General features: G+C 38.1%; 2 protein-coding genes and 1 pseudogene across 3 annotated transcripts; 2 read left to right on the top strand and 1 right to left on the bottom strand.

Moving 5' to 3' along the window:
- Window positions 1-2,421: 2,421 nt before the first annotated feature.
- On the top strand, window positions 2,422-4,863 carry LOC140886972 (fructose-bisphosphate aldolase 6, cytosolic). Its single transcript, XM_073293935.1, has 3 exons — window positions 2,422-2,575; window positions 3,483-3,710; window positions 3,807-4,863. Exons 1-3 carry the CDS (start codon window positions 2,548-2,550, stop codon window positions 4,625-4,627), a joined length of 1,077 nt encoding a protein of 358 aa, XP_073150036.1. The 5' UTR covers window positions 2,422-2,547; the 3' UTR covers window positions 4,628-4,863.
- A 1,671-nt stretch (window positions 4,864-6,534) lies between these two features.
- LOC140892922 (uncharacterized) lies at window positions 6,535-8,728 on the bottom strand. Of its 2 annotated transcripts, none has more exons than XM_073301968.1 (3): window positions 8,600-8,728; window positions 7,816-8,261; window positions 6,535-6,897 (listed from the first exon to the last, which is right to left on the bottom strand). In XM_073301968.1, exons 2-3 carry the CDS (start codon window positions 8,093-8,095, stop codon window positions 6,806-6,808), a joined length of 372 nt encoding a protein of 123 aa, XP_073158069.1. In that variant the 5' UTR covers window positions 8,096-8,261; window positions 8,600-8,728; the 3' UTR covers window positions 6,535-6,805. The 2 variants fall into 2 exon arrangements, with proteins under 2 accessions (XP_073158069.1, XP_073158070.1); XM_073301969.1 differs by having other exon boundaries at window positions 7,816-8,257; window positions 8,600-8,690.
- Window positions 8,729-10,456: 1,728 nt separating this feature from the next.
- LOC140888166 (uncharacterized) lies at window positions 10,457-21,256 on the top strand (annotated as a pseudogene).
- The last annotated feature ends 303 nt before the right edge of the window (window positions 21,257-21,559 follow it).

Genomic DNA, 21,559 nt, shown 5'->3' with positions numbered 1-21,559 from the left:
GAGGAAGATAAAGTGAAGGGAGACAAAGGCACACAAAATTCAAAAACTACTGTCATTCAGGTGGAAGATAAGACAGATGAAGATCAAGTTTCTTGTGAAGCAGTAACAGAGCACGAGGTACAAGAACCAGTTGAGTCAGAGGTTTCCAAAGTGAGGCAGTCAACTCGAGAGAGAAGACCACCAGGTTGGCTTTCAGATTATGTCACTGAAAGCAATATTGCATATTGTCTATTAACAGAGGATGGTGAGCCATCGAGTTTCCATGAGGCTACTCAAAGCTCGGATGTATCCCTGTGGATGACAGCGATGTAGGAAGAATTGGAAGCATTGGACAGAAACAAAACTTGGGATCTTGTTACACTACCACGAGGGAGGAAAGCTATCGGTAACAGATGAGTCTATAATATCAAGCGTGATGACAATAACTAAGTGGAGCGGTATCGTGCAAGATTGGTTGTCAAAGGGTATGCTCAGAAAGAAGATATTGACTTCAATGAGATATTTTCTCCTGTGGTTCGACTTTCAACAGTCAGAGTAGTATTGGCATTGTTTGACCTACATCTAGAACAGCTAAATGTGAAAACGGCATTTCTTCATGGCGATCTTGAAGAAGAAATCTATATGCTCCAGCCAGAAGGTTTTGCAGAAAAAGGCAAAGAGAACTTGGTTTGCAGGTTGAACAAATCTCTGTACGGTCTCAAACAGGCGCCGAGGTGTTGGCACAAGAGATTTGATTCCTATATCATGAGCCTTGGGTACAACAGACTCAGTGCAGACCCTTGTACATATTTCAAGAGGTTTGGTGATGATGATTATATCATTTTGCTGTTGTACGTGGACGACATGTTGGTAGCAGGCCCCAACAAAGATCGAGTCCAAGAATTGAAGGCACAGTTGGCTAGAGAATTTGATATGAAGGACTTGGGACCAGCAAACAAGATTCTAGGGATGCAAGTTCACCGAGACAGAAGCAACAGGAAGATTTGGCTTTTCCAGAAAAATTATTTGAAGAAAGTCTTGCAGCGCTTCAACATGCAAGATAGTAAGCCAGTTTCAACCCCTCTTCCTATTAACTTCAAGTTATCTTCTGAGATGTGTCCTAGCAGTGAAGCAGAGAAGATTGAGATGTCTCGAGTACCGTATGCATCAGCAGTGGAAAGTTTAATGTTCGCCATGATTTGTATAAGACCAGACATTGCACAAGCAGTGGGAGCATTCAGTCGGTATATGGCGAATCTTGGACAAGAGCATTGGAGCACGGTTAAGAGGATCCTTAGATACATTAAGGGTACCTTGAATGCTGCATTATATTTTGGAGGATCAGATTTTACACTCAGGGGCTATGTGGATTCAGATTACGCAGGTGATCCAGATAAGAGAAAATCTACTACTGGTTATGTGTTTACAGTTGCAGGAGGTGCAGTCAGCTGGGTTTCAAAACTGCAAACAGTTGTGGCGTTATCTACAACGGAAGCAGAATACATGGCAGCTACTCAAGCTTGCAAGGAAGCAATATGGATTAAAAGGTTATTGGAGGAGCTTGGGCACACACAAGAAAATATTCCTTTGTTTTGTGACAGTCAGAGTGCCTTGCACATTGCAAGGAATCTAGCCTTTCATTCCAGGACTAAACACATTGGAGTTCAATTTCACTTTCTACGAGAGGTAGTAGAGGAAGGAAGTGTGGATATGCAGAAAAATCCATACGAAGGATAACATTGCTGATATTCTGACCAAGCCAGTGAACACATATAAGTTTGAGTGGTGTAGATTCTCAAGTGGCCTAGTAGGAACGTAAGCAGCAAGAATGACAAGATTGAAAGGATGTGTGGAGATGAGTTTGATTCTCAATCAAATCTTCAAGTGAGAGAAATGTAGGCAAAGGTGACCACTTGGTATTAATTGAGGCAGAAAACTTTGAATCAGGACAAAGAGGTGGCAGGCACCGAGGAATTGCACTATAAATAAGTGCATCCTCTCGGCATTCCAGTATCCCATTCTGAGTTTCCTTTTCAGTTTAATAACATTCAAATATTTTGAGTGTGCTTCTATATATATTTGTGAGATAGATTTTCTCTTGTATTAAGAGAGTGAGTGTCTCTTTGGAAACACAGAGAGATGTTGTAATTCTCCAAATATTATAGTGAAATCTTTTGGTCTTGCCCGCGGTTTTTATCCAAATAATTTTTGGGGGTTTTTCACGTAAATCTTGATGTTTATTTATTTTTCAATTTTCATACTTTTTTATCTCGTAATGCCGCACCTGAGACCAACAAAAATTATACAATTTATATTATGAAAATGAGTAGGGGTAATATGGTTAGTCGAATAATAAAATATAAGTAATTTATTTAAGACAAGTTTACTTTACTTGGAGGAGGGGTCGAGATTACGAAGCGGAAGCGGCGGTAATACCAATGACCCAAACTTACTCGCACTCTTTATAATAACCCTAACCTATCCCTCATTTCTTTCCACCAAACTCTCACTTCTTTCTCTCTCTCCATTCATACTATTTTTCTCGTCTCGTATATTATACTATCGACCATGTCTAGCTACAGGGGAAAGTACGCTGGTAAATTTTCGATTTACTTTGTTTTTTGTGCCGGATCGTGGCTTTTTTGCTTTCGATTTACCGTTTTTGTTGGTTTAATTTGGTGATTTGAAGATCTGGTCGATCAATTTTGTTTTTCTGATCTATTCTGGTGTGATGTTTGGTTTATTAATTAATTGATTTGGTTGTGTGCGACTCCAAATATATGAATCATATGCCACTGGAATTTTTTAGTTGCGAAGTGTTTTTCACTGGATTAGATCTTTGTGTTTTTGGTTTTTGGTTTTTGGACGAGTGCTGATTATCGCTGTTCTATTTATGGCATGATACGAGTTTCTGTGGGCTGATGAGTTGCATTCGATCCAATCATCGATGGATCTAGATTTCAACTTGTTAGTTTAGATGCAGATCTGGATTTGTTACACGGATTTTATATCTTGGTGTTTAATGATGATACAGATATTTCATCACTGATGATTTGTACACGTGAGTTATGGTGTCTTCCGTTTTGGATCTAGATTCTTTTATTTGTGCTTGTGGTCGGTGAGTTATTCAGAGATCTCTGTCAAATGGTTAATTATCGAGGATAGATCTTTTAGGTTCAGGTTGTTCATGTTTGAGTCACTTTCCATTGCGCAGAATTCTACTTTTAATGCTTTTATATTGGTCGAGTAATTGTTGTTTTTTCGTTACTTGTACTTCATAGTGATTCAAATCATTAATAATTTGGCATGTTTAATAGTTATCGATCATAATACTGGGGCGAGCATGCTATTGATGCTTAATTCTTGGACTTGTGATGTTCCTTGTTTCGTTTTGCTGCTTTAGAAATTTTTTCTAATATTTGTTAGATGGTTGGTCTTGCATCTTTCTTACCTATAACATCTTTCTGCTTCCTTAAAGTTTAAAAAGCTTTTTATTTCTGCAGATGAGCTTATCGCTAATGCTGCATACATTGGCACCCCTGGAAAGGGTATCCTTGCCGCTGATGAGTCTACTGGTACAATAGGCAAGCGTCTATCCAGTATCAATGTGGAGAATGTTGAAACAAACAGGAGGGCTCTTCGTGAGCTTCTTTTCACTACGCCTGGTGCTCTTCAGTACCTCAGCGGAGTTATCCTCTTTGAGGAAACTCTATACCAGAAAACAGCTGCAGGTATATATTATAGGGAAGGATTTTTGTTGTAATTTCCTTTAAATGACAATGCCTATTTGTCTTCTAATATGAACTGTTGGTATTCTGAACTTACAGGTAAGCCCTTCGTTGAGGTCATGAAGGAGGGTGGTGTCCTCCCCGGTATCAAGGTTGACAAGGGCACTGTTGAGCTTGCTGGCACCAATGGTGAGACCACCACTCAAGGGCTTGATGGCCTTGCCCAACGTTGCCAACAGTATTATGCTGCTGGTGCTAGGTTCGCCAAATGGAGAGCTGTGCTCAAAATCGGTCCCAACGAACCATCACAGCTCGCTATTAATGAAAACGCAAATGGTTTGGCTCGTTATGCCATCATCTGCCAAGAAAATGGCTTGGTACCCATTGTTGAGCCTGAGATCCTCGTTGACGGTTCTCATGACATCGAAAAGTGTGCGGATGTCACAGAACGTGTCCTAGCTGCTTGTTACAAGGCACTCAATGACCACCATGTCCTCCTTGAGGGAACTCTCTTGAAACCTAACATGGTGACTCCTGGTTCTGACTCTGCCAAGGTTGCTCCTGAGGTCGTTGCTGAGCACACAGTTCGTGCCTTGCAACGCACGATGCCTGCTGCAGTCCCTGCTGTTGTGTTTTTATCTGGTGGGCAGAGCGAGGAAGAGGCAACAGTCAACCTCAATGCCATGAACAAACTTAAAACGAAGAAACCATGGAGTCTTTCTTTCTCGTTTGGACGCGCACTACAGCAGAGTACCCTTAAGAGTTGGTCTGGAAAAGAAGACAACATCCCAAAGGCACAGGCTGCATTCCTGACACGATGCAAGGCAAACTCTGAAGCAACCCTTGGAACTTATCAAGGTGGTGGTTCTTTGAGCGAGGGTGCATCCGAGAGCCTCCATGTTAAGGACTACAAATACTAGGTGAAATTTTGTTCTCCCTTGAAACTTTTCGGCGTGCTGTAGGAGAAAATGGAGTCTTAATTTTAGGTAGTTCTTGTTTTTAGTTTTTTTTGTTTGAATAAGCCCCGAGAACCATCAACACTCCGATATTGGATGGGTGCTATGTGTTTGTTATTTTACTTTTTGGCGTGTTGTCAGAAAGACTTGCCATTGATGGCTGTCGAATTGGTGATTTTAATTATGGATCGATTCTGGAATTTGGATCCAATAAATTGTCTTTTTTTTTTAAAAAACACGATCCAATGAATTTGTTAATAACCTAAAAATGTGTGTTTATCGTTCCAATATTTTGTTGTTTCCTGTTGGTAAAGAGGTATTATATCTTGTTAATAAATTTACAACAAAAGCAATATCTAAATCTTGTTTGATTAGCAAGATACATTATTGCACCAATTGCCATTTGATATGGTAATGTCATGATTAATCAAGTACTTTCATAATCTTCAGAGTCATTAAAAGATTTTTTGTCACTTAGAAACAATAATGAATTCAAAAACATATGGATATCCGATAGCCTTGTAATAAATAATCAATTAGTCACTTAATACCAGATCGATCTAGATTTGCTTTAATATAATTTATTGGAGGAAAGATTTATTTTTTTCGAGAATAAGGATTTCATTAAACTGTTAACAATATGCATGCGCATTTATATGCAACATCATGCATTATATATATAATGGGAACCGAGTCAATGCTATCTGGCCCATTGAGGAAGCTCTTCTTTTCTTTCTTTCCCCAAAACGTACGCCACTGTTAGATTTTCTTTCTTTCTTCTGGCCCTTGTGAGAGCATCCATTTCTAATTTCGGAACAGCATAGATAGGCGATAGCATCACAAAAGGTCTATTGAAAGATTGAATTACGGCCCGAGAATGGTAGTTTGTTCCATGCTAGCTTTCGGGTAAAGCTCGAAGGATAGATTCAAAAACCAAAACATTTTTAAGTGAGATGTTCACGTCAACATCTCAAGTTAAATGAAAAAAAAGGGTCCTTTGGTCTACAATTTGAACGAAATCCGAAGGGCAGCACCCTAGCACTCGAGAATGGCTGGACAAATTAATGTTTTGGGGATGGGAGAAAAGGCGATCCCCAAGTCAGTTAGCGGCAAAATACTTTTGCCCACTCCCATATGATGTGGCGGCGCTGACTCTTTGTAAGGAATTTAATTTGTGAAGTTATAATTATGTTAATTATTTGAATAAAACAGACACAAACACAATGCGCATTTCTTCTAAAGCTCAATTGTGGTAGTCCAAACAGAGAATCTTGAAAGCAACACTTTATGGAGGAAGGCCAATTACAAGTTTTGGCGCAGTCAAGAAAAATGATTATTAGGTATCGGCATCCAGCAAATTTGTGATGCCAAGCATAATTATCATTATCTTGACAAATTCAGTATATGTTTATGATAATTAGGCATCTTCTGTTCATCAACATTGCTTACAAGTAAAAAGTATTCCATTTTGTTAAGATAAAATAAAGTAAACCTTAACTTATGAGTACATTTGTTTATTTAAATTAAATAAAATAAAGTATTAATAAAATTCTTCATAATTCTTAAAAAGGTTAAAATATCATTTCACTTGTATGCTAGCAATTTTAGCATGAATTATGTATAGCTAATGTATTTAGTTATTAAAATTATTAAACATCTGTATATTATGGATCATATAAACTTTTTCATAATCAACTAATTAATTAATTCAGCAACAAAATCCAAGGGACATTTGCACCTACTAGTAAGCGCATTCCAAAATGCAGAAGAAATTTTGCAGTTTGCCTTGCATTTTTCCGACTGCAAACCAACAAAATGAACATGCCCCTGCAATTAACAATTCTAGCTAGCAGCTAACCGAATTAAGCAAAAGAAGTAGATTTGCACTTGGCTAGTAAGGGCATTCCAAAATACAGAAGAAATGTTTGCAGTTTTCCCTACATTTTAACGACTGTGAACCAACAAAATGAACATGTCCCTGCAATTAACAATTCTAGCTAGCAGCTAACCGAATTAAGCAAAAGAAGCAGTCAAATAGAGTTCAACAATCAAGTTTTCGGCAAAATTGAAGAAATTTGCATCTCGGGCTGGAACTAATGAACATTGGAGTTTTCGTGCAGGGATAAAATTTCTTGAGGGTGCCTACTGTTTTGGTTTTGGATAGAAGAACGAAAAAAGAGGAGGCGTGATTGCAGTGAGTGTTCCCCCAGCGATTGCCATTGGAATGCTCCTCTCTAGAGAGTACAATGTCATATATATCAGCCGAAAGAAACACAAATTCAGCATCACTTTTAAATAAATCAAAGGAAGAAAATAATGGGAATTAATGAAGATAAAGTCAGGGCATTGATATTCAAGAAATCCTTTCTTGAAGTACATCATGAAACTCATCAATAAATATAAATTTGTTCCACATCATCGCAAACAAGCCTTCAAATACTAAATAGATCCCCGACATTACTCCTTAGAAGTTACCACACACACATTGCACAAATATTGTTGATTTGGAGATTAGCATATGTTGTTGTCTAGTTACTAATCGATACATACAGAGATAATTAGTAGACCTAGCTAAGAGCAAATCCAATGCTTGTTAAACTATAAAATCGTGAATTTGCTATCAACGTGCCCAAATTAAATATTCCTTCTCATTGACGTACACTGGCATGAAATAGCATATGTTATCAACTGTATAGAGACTTGGCCAGTTAGATCTTAAAGCTAGTCAAGAAATCTTCTTAAAATGAAGTGCACCAGAAACAACAGCAACGTGTATGTGATGCGGAAATTGAAGTCCATATATAAATACATATAAACACAAGAAATCAAACATGATTGCTATAGCCATGCCCCCCCTTCCTTGCACACTACAATGAACTACAACGAACAGGGATCGAGGACTCTTCACTAAAAGAGTGTTATTATGTACATGACCAACAACAAAATAGCCATAAAACCACATGAAGAAGGAGAGCTAACTAACATGAAAGAATGAATCACCATGTCTATACACAGAAATCCTTACTTAGATGAGCTTAATTAAAGGCATATTTATTTAAACACTCGAAGAATCTCACACACAAGGATATATAATCATTCATATACAATTAACCCCACTAATTAAGATAAATCAATAAAAACAAAAGCATCACCTGTGAAAGCGAAAGTAGCACCAGCCGCAAATCCACCAACTGAGTAATTAATCAAGTCATTTTTCTTCCGGTATTTCCCGATCGACAGACTTACCGCAGTGAAGGTTGCACCAACTGCAGCAGTTCTCCATCCAAAACGTCCCAGCATCTTTGCTGAATGAATCGCAGAAGCACCAGCAACTGCAGCAGTTCTCCATCCAAAACGTCCCAGCATCTTTGCTGAATGAATCGCAGAAGCACCAGCAACTGCAGCAGTTCTCCATCCAAAACGTCCCAGCATCTTTGCTGAATGAATCGCAGAAGCACCAGCTCCCCCCTCAACAAGGGGCAGAGTGATCAAAGAAGCTATGGAACCAAAAAATATCCCATTAACTAGACCCAGGCCGAATGCTCCACCGTTTTCTTCAAAATAGACTGATAATCAGTTCCCATTCCGTAGAACCTTGCTACATAAAACATATAAACACAACTCAGTCCTCAAATAAAACTTGGATCGAGCATCACAATTAATGTCGTAGCAAGCACACTACCACATCCAATATATGTTGGATCGATCGCAAAATTAAAGCAACTAAGTCCAGAAATACTGGAAAACTGATTCGATCGATAAAATTGGCTACATATCAAAATAATTCGAGCCGTAAAACCAAAATTTCACGCAGATACGTACTACTCCAAATCAAAAGGCAAGAAAATAGCATTATCAATTAGTATCGAACTTGTGAAATTAGATTCTGAATCAGGCAAATTTAAACCAAAAACGTAATTAAATTTGAAGACGAACCTTGAAAAGAAAAGAAAATTGTTGAAAGGCTTGGCGTGGGTGAGACTGAGACTGACTTCTCTATTTATTTGACGGTTGCTTGGAAAAAAATAAAGAAAGTTTTTCGCTCTTTGCGTGGGTGAGACTGAGACTTTCTTCTCTACCAGTACGGAGGTAGAATATTATATATAAATCTAATTTATTGTATATTGAATAATTTATTAATTTAAAAGTGTTTGTCTATTTTTTTTCAAATCTAAAAAAAATTAGCTATGAATGAAATTCACTTTTAAATTGATGAAAATAGTGATGAAAAAAGAATAAGTGATGCTGAAAGAAAAATATGGGATGAGTGAGTTGGAGAGAGTGTAGGGGTATAAAAGAAAAAAAATGGAAAAAATTCAACATGACACCAAAAGTGGTTAGTTAAGAGCAGCTCCAACCATTTTAGCGTAGCAAAGGAGCTCCAATGAGCGCGCTAAATGCTGCGCTATTTTAGCGCCCCCCACCTTTGGCCTGCGCCAAATTTGGTGCAAAGATTTTATTTTTTTTATTACCTTTTATTTGTTTTTAAAAATACTTAAATATTATTTAAATATTTTTGGTATTATTATAATAACTAAATATTATTAAAAAAATTAATATATAATCATTTAATGTAATCAATAAATAATTTATTATTAATTTAATTTAATTTAATTTAATTTTTAACATTTAATTAATTATTAAATAATTATTTTATAAATAATTGTATTTTGTAATGCAAATATTTAAACTATAAATATAAATTGGACTACAAATATAAAATTCAGATACATAACAATTAAAATACAAATAGTTTTCACGCGGCACTGCAGTGATCTTTTGTACGAACTTGTACGGTGTTTGTTTTGCTACTATTGTAACCTTCTTCAACGCGAGCCCAGAACTGATCTTTTGATTGATTGATACCGACAATAGGATTCTGTGATATGTCAAGGTATATATGACACAGATGCTTATCTTCTTCAACGGTGTAAGAAGCAGTTCTAGCACTGGATGCCATTGTGTTGCTTGAAAAGGATGATAGGATTGAGTTTGTGTGAGAGTAATGTAGCCAATTTATACTGAAATCGAATCCATCCAACGACTGTGATTTAGATCTGAAAACACACATTCAACGGTCAAGATCTTGATCCGTGTAGAATCAATCCAACGGTTGTGATTTAGATCTGAAAACACACATTCCACGGTCAAGATCTTGATCCGTGTAGAATCAATCCAACGGTTGTGATTTAGATCTGAAAACACACATTCAACGGTCAAGATCTTGATCCGTGTAGAATCAATCCAACGGTTGTGATTTAGATCTGAAAACACACATTCAACGGCCAAGATCTTGATCCGTGTAGAATCAATCCAACGCTTGTGATTTAGATCTGAAAACACACATTCAATGGTTAGGATCTTGATCCGTGTAGAATCAATCCAACGGTTGTGATTTAGATATGAAAACACACATTCAATGGTTAGGATCTTGATCCGTGTAGAATCAATCCAACGGTTGTGATTTAGATCTGAAAACACACATTCAACGGTTAGGATCTCGATCCTTGTAGAATAAATCATACGGTTGTGATTTAGATCTGAAAACACACATTCAACGATTAGGATCTTGATCCGTGTAGAATCAATCCAACGGTTGTGATTTAGATCTCTCCAACGGTTACAATCTTCAAAACACACATTCAACGGTTAGGATCTTGATCCGTGTAGAATCAATCCAACGGTTGTGATTTAGATCTCTCCAACGGTTACATTCTTCACAACTATTATATAATGTGATGTAATCATATTATTTTCTCACACCACTCATTTCACATTCTCATTATACTGAAAATGAATTCTCAATCCGAATTACAATTATCTTCCACTAGCTCATCTTCGTTGTCGGACAAAGAAGATGAAACACAAAATGAGTGGTTGAATGCTGTTGAGAGTTTTACAAATAAAAAAAAAGCAGTCTTAGATGTGATAACTCAAGAGCAAGAGTTGGTTGCTGCGTACATCATTCAAAATGATCAAGAAGCCACACACAAAGGTTCGATTCCAGGTCATGTAGTCATCCATCGTGATCGAGAAGTCGCCGATCGTAATTTATTCAACGATTACTTTGCTGAAATTCCAAGATATAATGAAACAATGTTTCGAAGACGATTTCGAATGTCTCGAAACTTGTTTATTCGTATCATAAATGAGGTAAAGAATCATGATTCTTATTTCATTCAACAAACTGATGGTGTGGGGCGGCTCGGTCTATCAACTCTGAAAAAAACAACAGCCGCTTTGCGCATGCTAGCATATGCTTTACCCGCGGATTCTACTGATGAATATATCAAAATTGGAGAATATACTGCAATTGTGTGTATGCAACGGTTTTGTCGTGCTATAGTGGAAGTTTTTGCAGAACGATATTTGAGATCACCTACTCCTGATGATGTTGCCAGACTACTCTACATAGGTGAACAACGAGGATTCCCAGGGATGTTGGGAAGTCTCGACTGTATGCACTGGAAGTGGAAAAATTGCCCAACGGCTTGGGCAGGCCAATATGCAGGTCGTAGTGGTTCTCCGGCAATCATTTTAGAAGCAGTAGCTGATTACGATCTTTGGATATGACATGCATGTTGGAGTGCGCGGCTTTCAGATCAAACAAGATTGATACCCGGTGCAGCGGAAGTTAAAAATATTTATTATATGGAACGATTCCATATTGGGTATCAAATCTTTACGATTAAATTATGTGTGTAAAAATTTAAATAACTATTATAAAATTTTTACCTTTAATCTCGAATCCAGATTTTGGACACCAACAGATTTCTCTGCTCTTGTTGTATCTCCCTGGAACCGATGGACGAACAGTTCTTCAATCAGGTCCACGAATAGAGATTTAATCCCTCTGATAGATTGCACTAGAAAATCTATCAGAAGTTTTCTACGAAGAGATTAACGAATTTGATTCGTTAAACCAGACTGTAATTCAAAATCACAGGCTGGATTTTTCTGACCGAGAGAGGGAAGGGGGGGGGGGGGGCGGCCACACACGTTAGAAAATTACTTAGGTTTTCGAAAATTGTGACCTATTGTGTGTAATTTCTGTACTGCAATAACTTATTTATAATGTAGGCCACTAACAGCTTAGGGCCCATTAGTCATAAGTTCAGGACCGACAAGCAAAGCCTGCATGTTCAGAAATTAATATAAAATTCATCGTGACTCCGATTGATAAACCGATTTTACCAATGTGCACAGAAACCATTTCTGCACCTTTTAAAGTCAAGATAAATTTTTCTGAATCCGAATTCAGTGATTTCCAAAAATGGCCATCCCTATGTCATTTTAGGAAATCTTACTCCTCTACTCTCAAATAAGAAGTCCAACTTCTTCGTTCATTAAATTTAACTCTTTAAATTTAACTATCTCAACGGGGATTAAAAATCCATTACACTGTGTGACCCTCAATGGTTCAGGGATACAGCTAGCCGTGGGCTCACAACTCCTTGTGACTCGGAACAACAATTTCCGACTTGCCCATCGAATCATGGTATGAGCGCCTAGCAACATCGCCCCATGATTCCCTAGGTATCACTGATAGTGCCTACAAGAACCAGTAGATTTTGGTTAGCGTACAGTACGGTCCCTTCATCCATATATCCCGATCGAATCAACAACCATTGGTATATCGAGAGTCGCTCGAGATTCGATAACTATGCAATGCATCTTGAAGATCAAATAGTGACATCGCATGTGCTACTAAGAAACCATTTCTTAAATCACATCATGTACTCTGGCCAGAGATTCGTCACACTAATATCTCCTCAGATCGCATAGGATATCCACACTCGCAAGTATGTGGTGAATCCTTGACAACAAAGCATCGACTCCTACATGTGTTGTAACTGTACCCAATCCCGACACCTGATGACTCCAATAGAGTCGGTAAACGAGTCAAAGCACAGTACTAGCATATAGAGTCTCAATGATGTCTCAAGTAGTAAGGACTAATGGTGTACAACCAAAACCGCGGACTATATCCACTCGATAAGTGATAACCACTTGGAAAGTCCGGATAGGGTAGTTCGATCATTCATCATATGAATATCCATTTGCATGCTTCGAACATCTCTATGTTCCTTACCAATGAAACGTGGTACTCCGCATCGCAAATGCTAGTCTCAAACTCGAGCGATCCTTATCCTTATTATCGGACGGCTCAATCGACTAGGAACAGTTTAGAATATACAGTGACTATAAGATGTGTTTCATGATAGACATCTTCATGTTCTACCACATCTTACATACACTATAGTATATTCAGGGTCTTTATCAAAACAACAATAGTATATCACAATATAACAATATGAAGAAAGATAAAGTCATTGCCATTAATAAAAGTGTAAATTATATTAAACAAAAGATTGTTTATACAAAGAGTCATCAAAGCCCTTAGTCACAAGTTGGCTCACTGGGAACCCACTTTTTCAATCTCCCACTTGCCCTATAGCCAACTAGTCATACTACGTAGACCCATTGCTTCGCGATGTTTGTCAAATAATGGTCCTGGCAAGGGCTTAGTAAGTGGATCAGCGATATTGTCTGCAGAGGCCACTCTTTCGACAGTGATGTCTCCTCTTTCCATAATCTCCCGGATGATGTGGTATTTCCTCAGTACGTGTTTGGATCTTTGATGAGACCTTGGTTCCTTTGCCTGAGCAACGGCACCCGTGTTGTCACAGTACACCGGGACTGGACCAACAACTTCAGGAATGACGCCCAACTCTTGGACGAAATTCCTCATCCAAACGGCCTCTTTAGCAGCAGCTGATGCTGCAATGTATTCAGCCTCAGTGGTGGAATCCGCTGTGGTGTCCTGCTTGGAACTCTTCCAAGAGACAGCACCGCCATTGAGCATGAACACAAATCCAGAGGTTGACTTCGAGTCATCCACGTCACTTTGGAAGCTAGAGTCGGTATAGCCTTCCAATTTTAGTTCTCTTCCTCCATATACCATGAACATATTCTTAGTCCTTCGTAAGTACTTAAGAATGTCCTTCACGGCTTTCCAATTCATTTGACCGGGATTAGCTTGATATCTGCTCGTGACACTCAGAGCAAATGCTACATCCGGTCTGGTAGATATCATCCCATACATGATACTACCTATGGCTGACGCATATGGTACATGTGTCATTTTCTCTATCTCTTCATCAGTCTTGGGACACATAGACTTGGATAGAGAAACTCCATGACACATGGGTAGATGTCCTCTCTTGGACCCATCCATTGAAAACCGTTTCAATATGGTGTCGATGTAGGTTGATTGAGTGAGTCCTATCATTCTCTTAGATCTATCTCTATAGATCTGTATCCCAAGAATATAGGATGCCTCACCCAAATCCTTCATCGAGAATCTACCTGATAACCATATCTTTGTTGACTGCAACATCCCTACATCATTCCCAATGAGTAGGATGTCATCAACATAAAGTACTAAGAATGTCACAGCATCCTTAACTACTTTCTTGTACACGCATGGTTCCTCCGGATTCTTGATGAAACCAAAATCTTTTATTGTTTCATCAAATTTTTGGTTCCAACTTCTTGATGCTTGTTTTAGACCATAAATTGATCTCTGAAGCTTGCATACCTTATGCTCGCTTCCCATGGATGTGAACCCCTCAGGCTGCTTCATATAGATTTCTTCCTTAATGTCTCCATTAAGAAAAGCAGTCTTCACATCCATTTGCCATATCTCATAGTCATACCATGCAACTATGGCAATAAGGATTCTTATGGACTTGAACATTGCAACTGGTGAAAAGGTTTCATCATAGTCAACTCCTTGTCTTTGAGTATAACCTTTCGCCACCAATCGCGCCTTGTAGGTCAATACCTTACCATCAGGCCCAAGCTTTCTCTTGTAGATCCATTTACACCCTATTGGAACAATTCCATCGGGAGGATCTACTAAAGACCAAACTTGGTTTGTATGCATCGAATCTATTTCCGACTGCATAGCTTCAAGCCATAAATTTGAATCCGCATCAGAAATTGCTTCCTTGAAGTTTCTTGGATCACATCCAACATCGGGTTCACCTTGATCCCCTTCAAGAAGAAGACCATATCGAATAGGAGGTCTAGAAGTCCTCTCGGATCTTCTAGGTATAGGCGTGTCCAGCAATGGTTCCTGAGGTGTAGGATCGTTATTTTGTATTTCGGGTTCTTCTCGAATTTCTTCGAGTTCCATCATCTCGCCTTTCTTATTCAATAAGAACTCCTTCTCCAAGAAGGTGGCATTCCTTGAAACAAATACCTTTGTTTCAGCAGGATAATAGAAATAATATCCGATTGAATTCTTCGGATACCCTACAAAATAACATAAGCTGGATCGACTATCCAACTTATCTCCCACTGTCCGCTTCACGTAAGCAGGACATCCCCAAATCCTCAAGTACGAATACTTAGGAGCTTTGCCATTCCATAACTCGTATGGTGTTTTGTCCACTGCTTTAGTGTGGACGTTGTTCAACAACAATACCGCCGTTTCAAGCGCATAGCCCCAAAACGAAGGTGGAAGCTCAGTGAAGCTCATCATGGATCGAACCATGTCCAACAAAGTTCGATTACGACGCTCCGATACACCATTCAGCTGTGGTGTCATAGGAGGAGTCCACTGAGAGAGAATCCCATTCTCTTTCAGATAGTCCAAAAACTCGGTACTCAAGTATTCTCCACCTCGATCCGATCAAAGTGCTTTAATACTTTTACCTAGCTTGTTTTCTACTTCAGCCTTGAATTCTTTGAACTTTTCAAATGCTTCAGACTTATATTTCATTAAATATAAATACCCATACCTTGAATAATCATCAGTAAAGGTAATGAAGTAGGTGTGGCCATATTGAGTCCCAACTCTAAATGGACCACAAACATCTGTATGGATCAAATCCAACAGATTTTGACTACGTTCAGGTTTCCCCTTAAAAGGAGATTTAGTCATTTTTCCTTTTAGGCAGGATTCACAAGTAGGTAGAGAGTTAATATCAGACATATCAAACATGCCCTCTCCCACTAGCTTGTTCATCCTCCTTGAGGAAATATGACCTAGCCTAGCGTGCCAAAGGTTTGCCAGGTTTTGGCTATCGATTTTCCTTTTGTTTGTTGTTGCCGGTTTATCAACATAATTTATTGGAACGTCTTTTAGTTTTAAGTTGTATAGATCGTTTTCAAGTTGTCCATTTCCAATTAAACATTCATTCTTGTAAATATTGCAAATCCCATTCACAAAATTGCAAGAATAACCATCTCTATCAAGCATAGAAACAGAAATAATGTTTTTAATCAAATCCGGAACAAATAAAACATCTCTTAAAAGTAACTTAAAACCATTCTGCAAAATTAAATAAACATCTCCCACGGCTTTTGCTTCAACTCTGGAACCATTTCCGAGCCTCAGCTGGGTCTCACCCATCCTAAGCCTGCGACTTCTTGTCATCACCTGCAAATCATTGCAAATGTGAGATCCACATCCGGTATCCAATACCCAAGAAGTAGTATTAAGTGAAACATTTATTTCAATATAGAACATACCCTTTGCAGTTCGCAACTGCTCTAGATATTCCTTGCAGTTACGCTTCCAATGACCGGGCTTCTTGCAGTAATGGCAAACATCCTTGGATTTTTCCATGTTTGAAGCCTTTGTCTTGTACTTCTTCTCGGGTTCGACTTTCTTGGGTGGGGCAGAACGTTTCTTACCCTTTGTACTTGGCCCCTTCTTAGCAGAAGAAGAGGATCCCACCAAGAAAGCCGGTTTATCCTTCTTTAATGTGGATTCATATGTCACAAGCATATTGACCATCTCTTCAAGGGAGGCCTCTATCTTGTTCATATTGAAATTTACCACAAATCCGTCAAACGAAGAAGGAAGAGACAGAAGTAGTAAGTCCACGTTGAGTTCATGCTCCAACACCAAATCAAGGGTTACCAACTTCTGTATGAGCCAAATCACTCGTACCCCATGATCACGGACCGAAGTCCCTTCACGCATGCGACATGTCATTAGCTCCTTTACAGTAGCGAACCTTTCAGCCCTCGATTGAGCCCCAAAAAGTTCCTTGAGTTGAACGTGAATGTCAGCAGCATTCACGGTGTCCTCAAATCGCCTCTGGAGTTCATCAGACATCGAGGCTTGCATATAGAATTTGGTCTTGATATCATGGTCCCACCATGTATCAAGTTTGGCTAACTCCTCCGGACTTACGTCAGCTGGTGCTTCTTTCGGAGGAGATTTCTCTAACACGTAGAGCATCTTCTCCGAAGTCAAGACAATCTTCAACTTACGGAACCATTCCGTATAGTTTGCGCCAGTCAACTTATTTTGTTCGAGGATCGAGAAAAGTGGATTACGCGAATTCATTGTATGAAATACTGAAAAGAAACAGACAAATATCAGTGATTGTTTAAGCAATTTACTAAGACATAAAATAGGCGAAATTTATTTTATGAATCTCACTCCCACTATTTTAACGATTTCACTACCCTCTAGTGAAAACGGGAAACTGTTTTCCTTAGTGAGAACATGGAGTCCAATTGACAAACTTATGGTCCCGAATAATATCAGCCAACCATAATTTTCAAAAGGTAGAGCCCAATTGCTTCCAAAGCAACCTCCATGTTTTTACCTCATGTCCAATAAGGGCCCAATAATATGACGCCGATTATTGTGACATGTCAAGATGACCCATCAATATTAAGTTGTGATGGACGGTCGCCATGTGGATCCCCCAATAATATGAGCCGATCCCATGGGAGTTCCACCCAACTTACAACATGTGTCGATCCAATGTACAGCTTTCCGACGAACGGGCCCCCCCAATAATGTGAGCCGGACCATATTCGCGGGTAGCATCTCATACATTGATCGTTGATGGAAGGTAGGAACATTTAAACAAATTTAAATTTCCTTTATTTATCTTGATATCAATTTTAAATCATATTTAAAATGAGGGATTTTTAATTATAAAAATTTGTCTCATCATTTTTAAAATTTTGTATGCTTGTCGGATTCACACAATTTTGTCTAAAACATGCATACAACTATAATATCACATATTATATAGGATGATCGATTCCATTTCTAATCGACCCGTGGTTGCCAATCACGAGTCTTAGTCCAATCCTAGGTAATATGCAGTATGAAATGCAATCCTATTACATTTGCTTCCAATTTACATTTCTTCTGTCTTTATTGTCTGCTGGGCCCACCTCCATCTTCAAATCTTGATCTCCCACTAAATCTAATGTATTTACAATAAATAACAATGACAAGTAGGGGATACATTTTTAAGGGGTGGGAACGGGCCATAAACCAAGCCCACTTTTATTACATATGACATTCATATTGGGCCATAAACCAGGCCCATTAATAAAACCAACAACAATAAAACAAATGTAAATTCCTAACATACACCTACAAAATTGGTCATGGCAATCGATCATCCTTATCCAATAACATTTAATTCAAAATTAATTTATTGGATAACATGCAATGACAATTTAAATTTAAAAAGATAAAATCATATCTCATACATAAAATCTTATTTTACATATAAAATCATATTTTATCTTTTTATCAAATAAAATCATATTTTATCTATAAAATCCAATTTTATACATAAAATCATATTTTACTCAATATATCCATATATCTTATCATCAATTGTACCAAAAATTAATTAATTTCAAAATTCAATTAAAGGATAAAATATTAAAATTTTCCAAAAATTCAAATTTATCCAAAAATCAATTTTAAAATTTTCGGACTCGAACAATTCGATCCGACGCCTCGTGGACCAATCAAAACAATTTTCGATCGGACCAAAAATAGAATTTTAACATATTAAAATTTAATTTAAAAAATTAAAAATAATTTTTCCCGCGGGCCGCCCGGGACGTTCCCGGGCCGGGCAGCGCCGTGCGCCGCCCTGTGCAGCGCCCAGCGCTGCGCAGGGCAGCGCCGTGCGCTGCCCGGGGCAGCGACCATCGCTGCCCCTCCCGGGCAGCGATCCAATCGCTGCCCGGGTTTTTGCCCGAAAAAAATATTTTTATTTTAAAATATTTATTTTGTTTCAAAAACCGAGGCCTAAAAAATTTTTGTACAATCGATTAATTTAATCGCTTGATCTGAGCAACCTGGCTCTGATACCACTGTTGGAGTGCGCGGCTTTCAGATCAAACAAGATTGATACCCGGTGCAGCGGAAGTTAAAAATATTTATTATATGGAATGATTCCATATTGGGTATCAAATCTTTACGATTAAATTGTGTGTGTAAAAATTTAAATAACTATTATAAAATTTTTACCTTTAATCTCGAATCGAGATTTTGGACACCAACAGATTTCTCTGCTCTTGTTGTATCTCCCTGGAACCGATGGACGAACAGTTCTTCAATCAGGTCCACGAATAGAGATTTAATCCCTCTGATAGATTGCACTAGAAAATCTATCAGAAGTTTTCTACGAAGAGATTAACGAATTTGATTCGTTAAACCAGACTGTAATTCAAAATCACAGGCTGGATTTTTCTGACCGAGAGAGGGAAGGGGGGGGGGGGGGGGGGCGGCCACACACGTTAGAAAATTACTTAGGTTTTCGAAAATTGTGACCTATTGTGTGTAATTTTTGTACTGCAATAACTTATTTATAATGTAGGCCACTAACAGCTTAGGGCCCATTAGTCATAAGTTCAGGCCCGACAAGCAAAGCCTGCATGTTCAGAAATTAATATAAAATTCATCGTGACTCCGATTGATAAACCGATTTTACCAATGTGCACAGAAATCATTTCTGCACCTTTTAAAGTCAAGATAAATTTTTCTGAATCCGAATTCAGTGATTTCCAAAAATGGCCATCCCTATGTCATTTTAGGAAATCTTACTCCTCTACTCTCAAATAAGAAGTCCAACTTCTTCGTTCATTAAATTTAACTCTTTAAATTTAACTATCTCAACGGGGATTAAAAATCCATTACACTGTGTGACCCTCAATGGTTCAGGGATACAGCTAGCCGTGGGCTCACAACTCCTTGTGACTCGGAACAACAATTTCCGACTTGCCCATCGAATCATGGTATGAGAGCCTAGCAACATCGCCCCATGATTCCCTAGGTATCACTGATAGTGCCTACAAGAACCAGTAGATTTTGGTTAGCGTACAGTACGGTCCCTTCATCCATATATCCCGATCGAATCAACAACCATTGGTATATCGAGAGTCGCTCGAGATTCGATAACTATTCAATGCATCTTGAAGATCAAATAGTGACATCGCATGTGCTACTAAGAAACCATTTCTTAAATCACATCATGTACTCTGGCCAGAGATTCGTCACACTAATATCTCCTCAGATCGCATAGGATATCCACACTCGCAAGTATGTGGTGAATCCTTGACAACAAAGCATCGACTCCTACATGTGTTGTAACTGTACCCAATCCCGACACCTGATGACCCCAATAGAGTCGGTAAACGAGTCAAAGCACAGTACTAGCATATAGAGTCTCAATGATGTCTCAAGTAGTAAGGACTAATGGTGTACAACCAAAACCGCGGACTATATCCACTCGATAAGTGATAACCACTTGGAAAGTCCGGATAGGGTAGTAGTTCGATCATTCATCATATGAATATCCATTTGCATGCTTCGAACATCTCTATGTTCCTTACCAATGAAACGTGGTACTCCGCATCGCAAATGCTAGTCTCAAACTCGAGCGATCCTTATCCTTATTATCGGACGGCTCAATCGACTAGGAACAGTTTAGAATATACAGTGACTATAAGATGTGTTTCATGATAGACATCTTCATGTTCTACCACATCTTACATACACTATAGTATATTCAGGGTCTTTATCAAAACAACAATAGTATATCACAATATAACAATATGAAGAAAGATAAAGTCATTTCCATTAATAAAAGTGTAAATTATATTAAACAAAAGATTGTTTATACAAAGAGTCATCAAAGCCCTTAGCCACAAGTTGGCTCACTGGGCACCCACTCTTTCAATGCATATTTTGGAATGCCCGGAACAAATAATGATATAAATGTGTTGGAGTCGTCTGGTTTATTCTCCAAACTTGTAGAAGGTATTGCTCCTACTATTGGAGGAAAAGAATATGATATGGGATATTACTTAGCTGATGGTATTTATCCAAAATGGTCAACTATTGTGCAAAGCATTCATGATCCACGCGGACCAAAAAAGAAATATTTCGCAATGAAGCAAGAATCCTGCAGAAAAGACGTTGAACGTGCATTTGGAGTCCTTCAATCACGATTTGCTATCGTGGTGTCACCAGCACGTGGTTGGAAGAAACGTCATTTACATGACATAAATACATCATGTATCATAATGCACAACATGATTATCGAAGATGAACGCGATCTCAGTGCATCCATTCAAGATGCGTGAGAAACACCTGCTCCAGAAGTCGAAATGATTGTCGATGAGAATATGAAGTTTCAAGAATTTCTCAATCGATATAAAAAAATAAAAGACAAAGATGCTCACTACGCACTGCGGAATGCTTTAATTGAGCATTTGTGGGATGAATATAGTAGTTCAAATGTTTGAAGTTGTACTAACGGTCTAAGCATTTATGTTTGAAATTATATTTTGTATTATGTTTGTGATTTGTATGTGTTATGTTTGTTGTTGTATCCGTTTTGTATTCGTCTTATTTTTGAAGTTGTATCCATTCTGTGGTTGTCTTATGTTTGAAGTCGTACACATATTTATCAATTTTAATAATTATCATATATTAATTTGTATTATCTATAAATTAATTTATATAATAATAATTAAACCATAAACTTTAAATTTAATATTTATATGTATTAACAATAAAATATTTTTTAATTAATTAAAATATTATTT

Source organism: Henckelia pumila, chromosome 3, assembly GCF_033568475.1.
Source record: "Henckelia pumila isolate YLH828 chromosome 3, ASM3356847v2, whole genome shotgun sequence".
In the NCBI taxonomy this organism is placed as follows: Eukaryota; Viridiplantae; Streptophyta; class Magnoliopsida; order Lamiales; family Gesneriaceae; genus Henckelia; species Henckelia pumila.
The sequence above is the reverse complement of the archived record's forward strand: the minus strand, read 5'-3'. Positions and strand labels throughout refer to the sequence as shown.

What these genes read in the sequence shown, in the direction of transcription:
- LOC140886972 (XM_073293935.1), top strand. Translation starts at nt 2,548, where the DNA reads ATGTCTAGCTACAGGGGAAAGTACGCTG. An exon ending in CTACAGGGGAAAGTACGCTG is followed by an intron (nt 2,576 to 3,482) that starts GTAAATTTTCGA and finishes TTATTTCTGCAG; the next exon opens with ATGAGCTTATCGCTAATGCT. An exon ending in ATACCAGAAAACAGCTGCAG is followed by an intron (nt 3,711 to 3,806) that starts GTATATATTATA and finishes CTGAACTTACAG; the next exon opens with GTAAGCCCTTCGTTGAGGTC.
- LOC140892922 (XM_073301968.1), bottom strand. Translation starts at nt 8,095, where the DNA reads ATGCTGGGACGTTTTGGATGGAGAACTGCTGCAGTTGCTGGTGCTTCT. An exon ending in TGCTACTTTCGCTTTCACAG is followed by an intron (nt 6,898 to 7,815) that starts GTGATGCTTTTG and finishes TGTACTCTCTAG; the next exon opens with AGAGGAGCATTCCAATGGCA.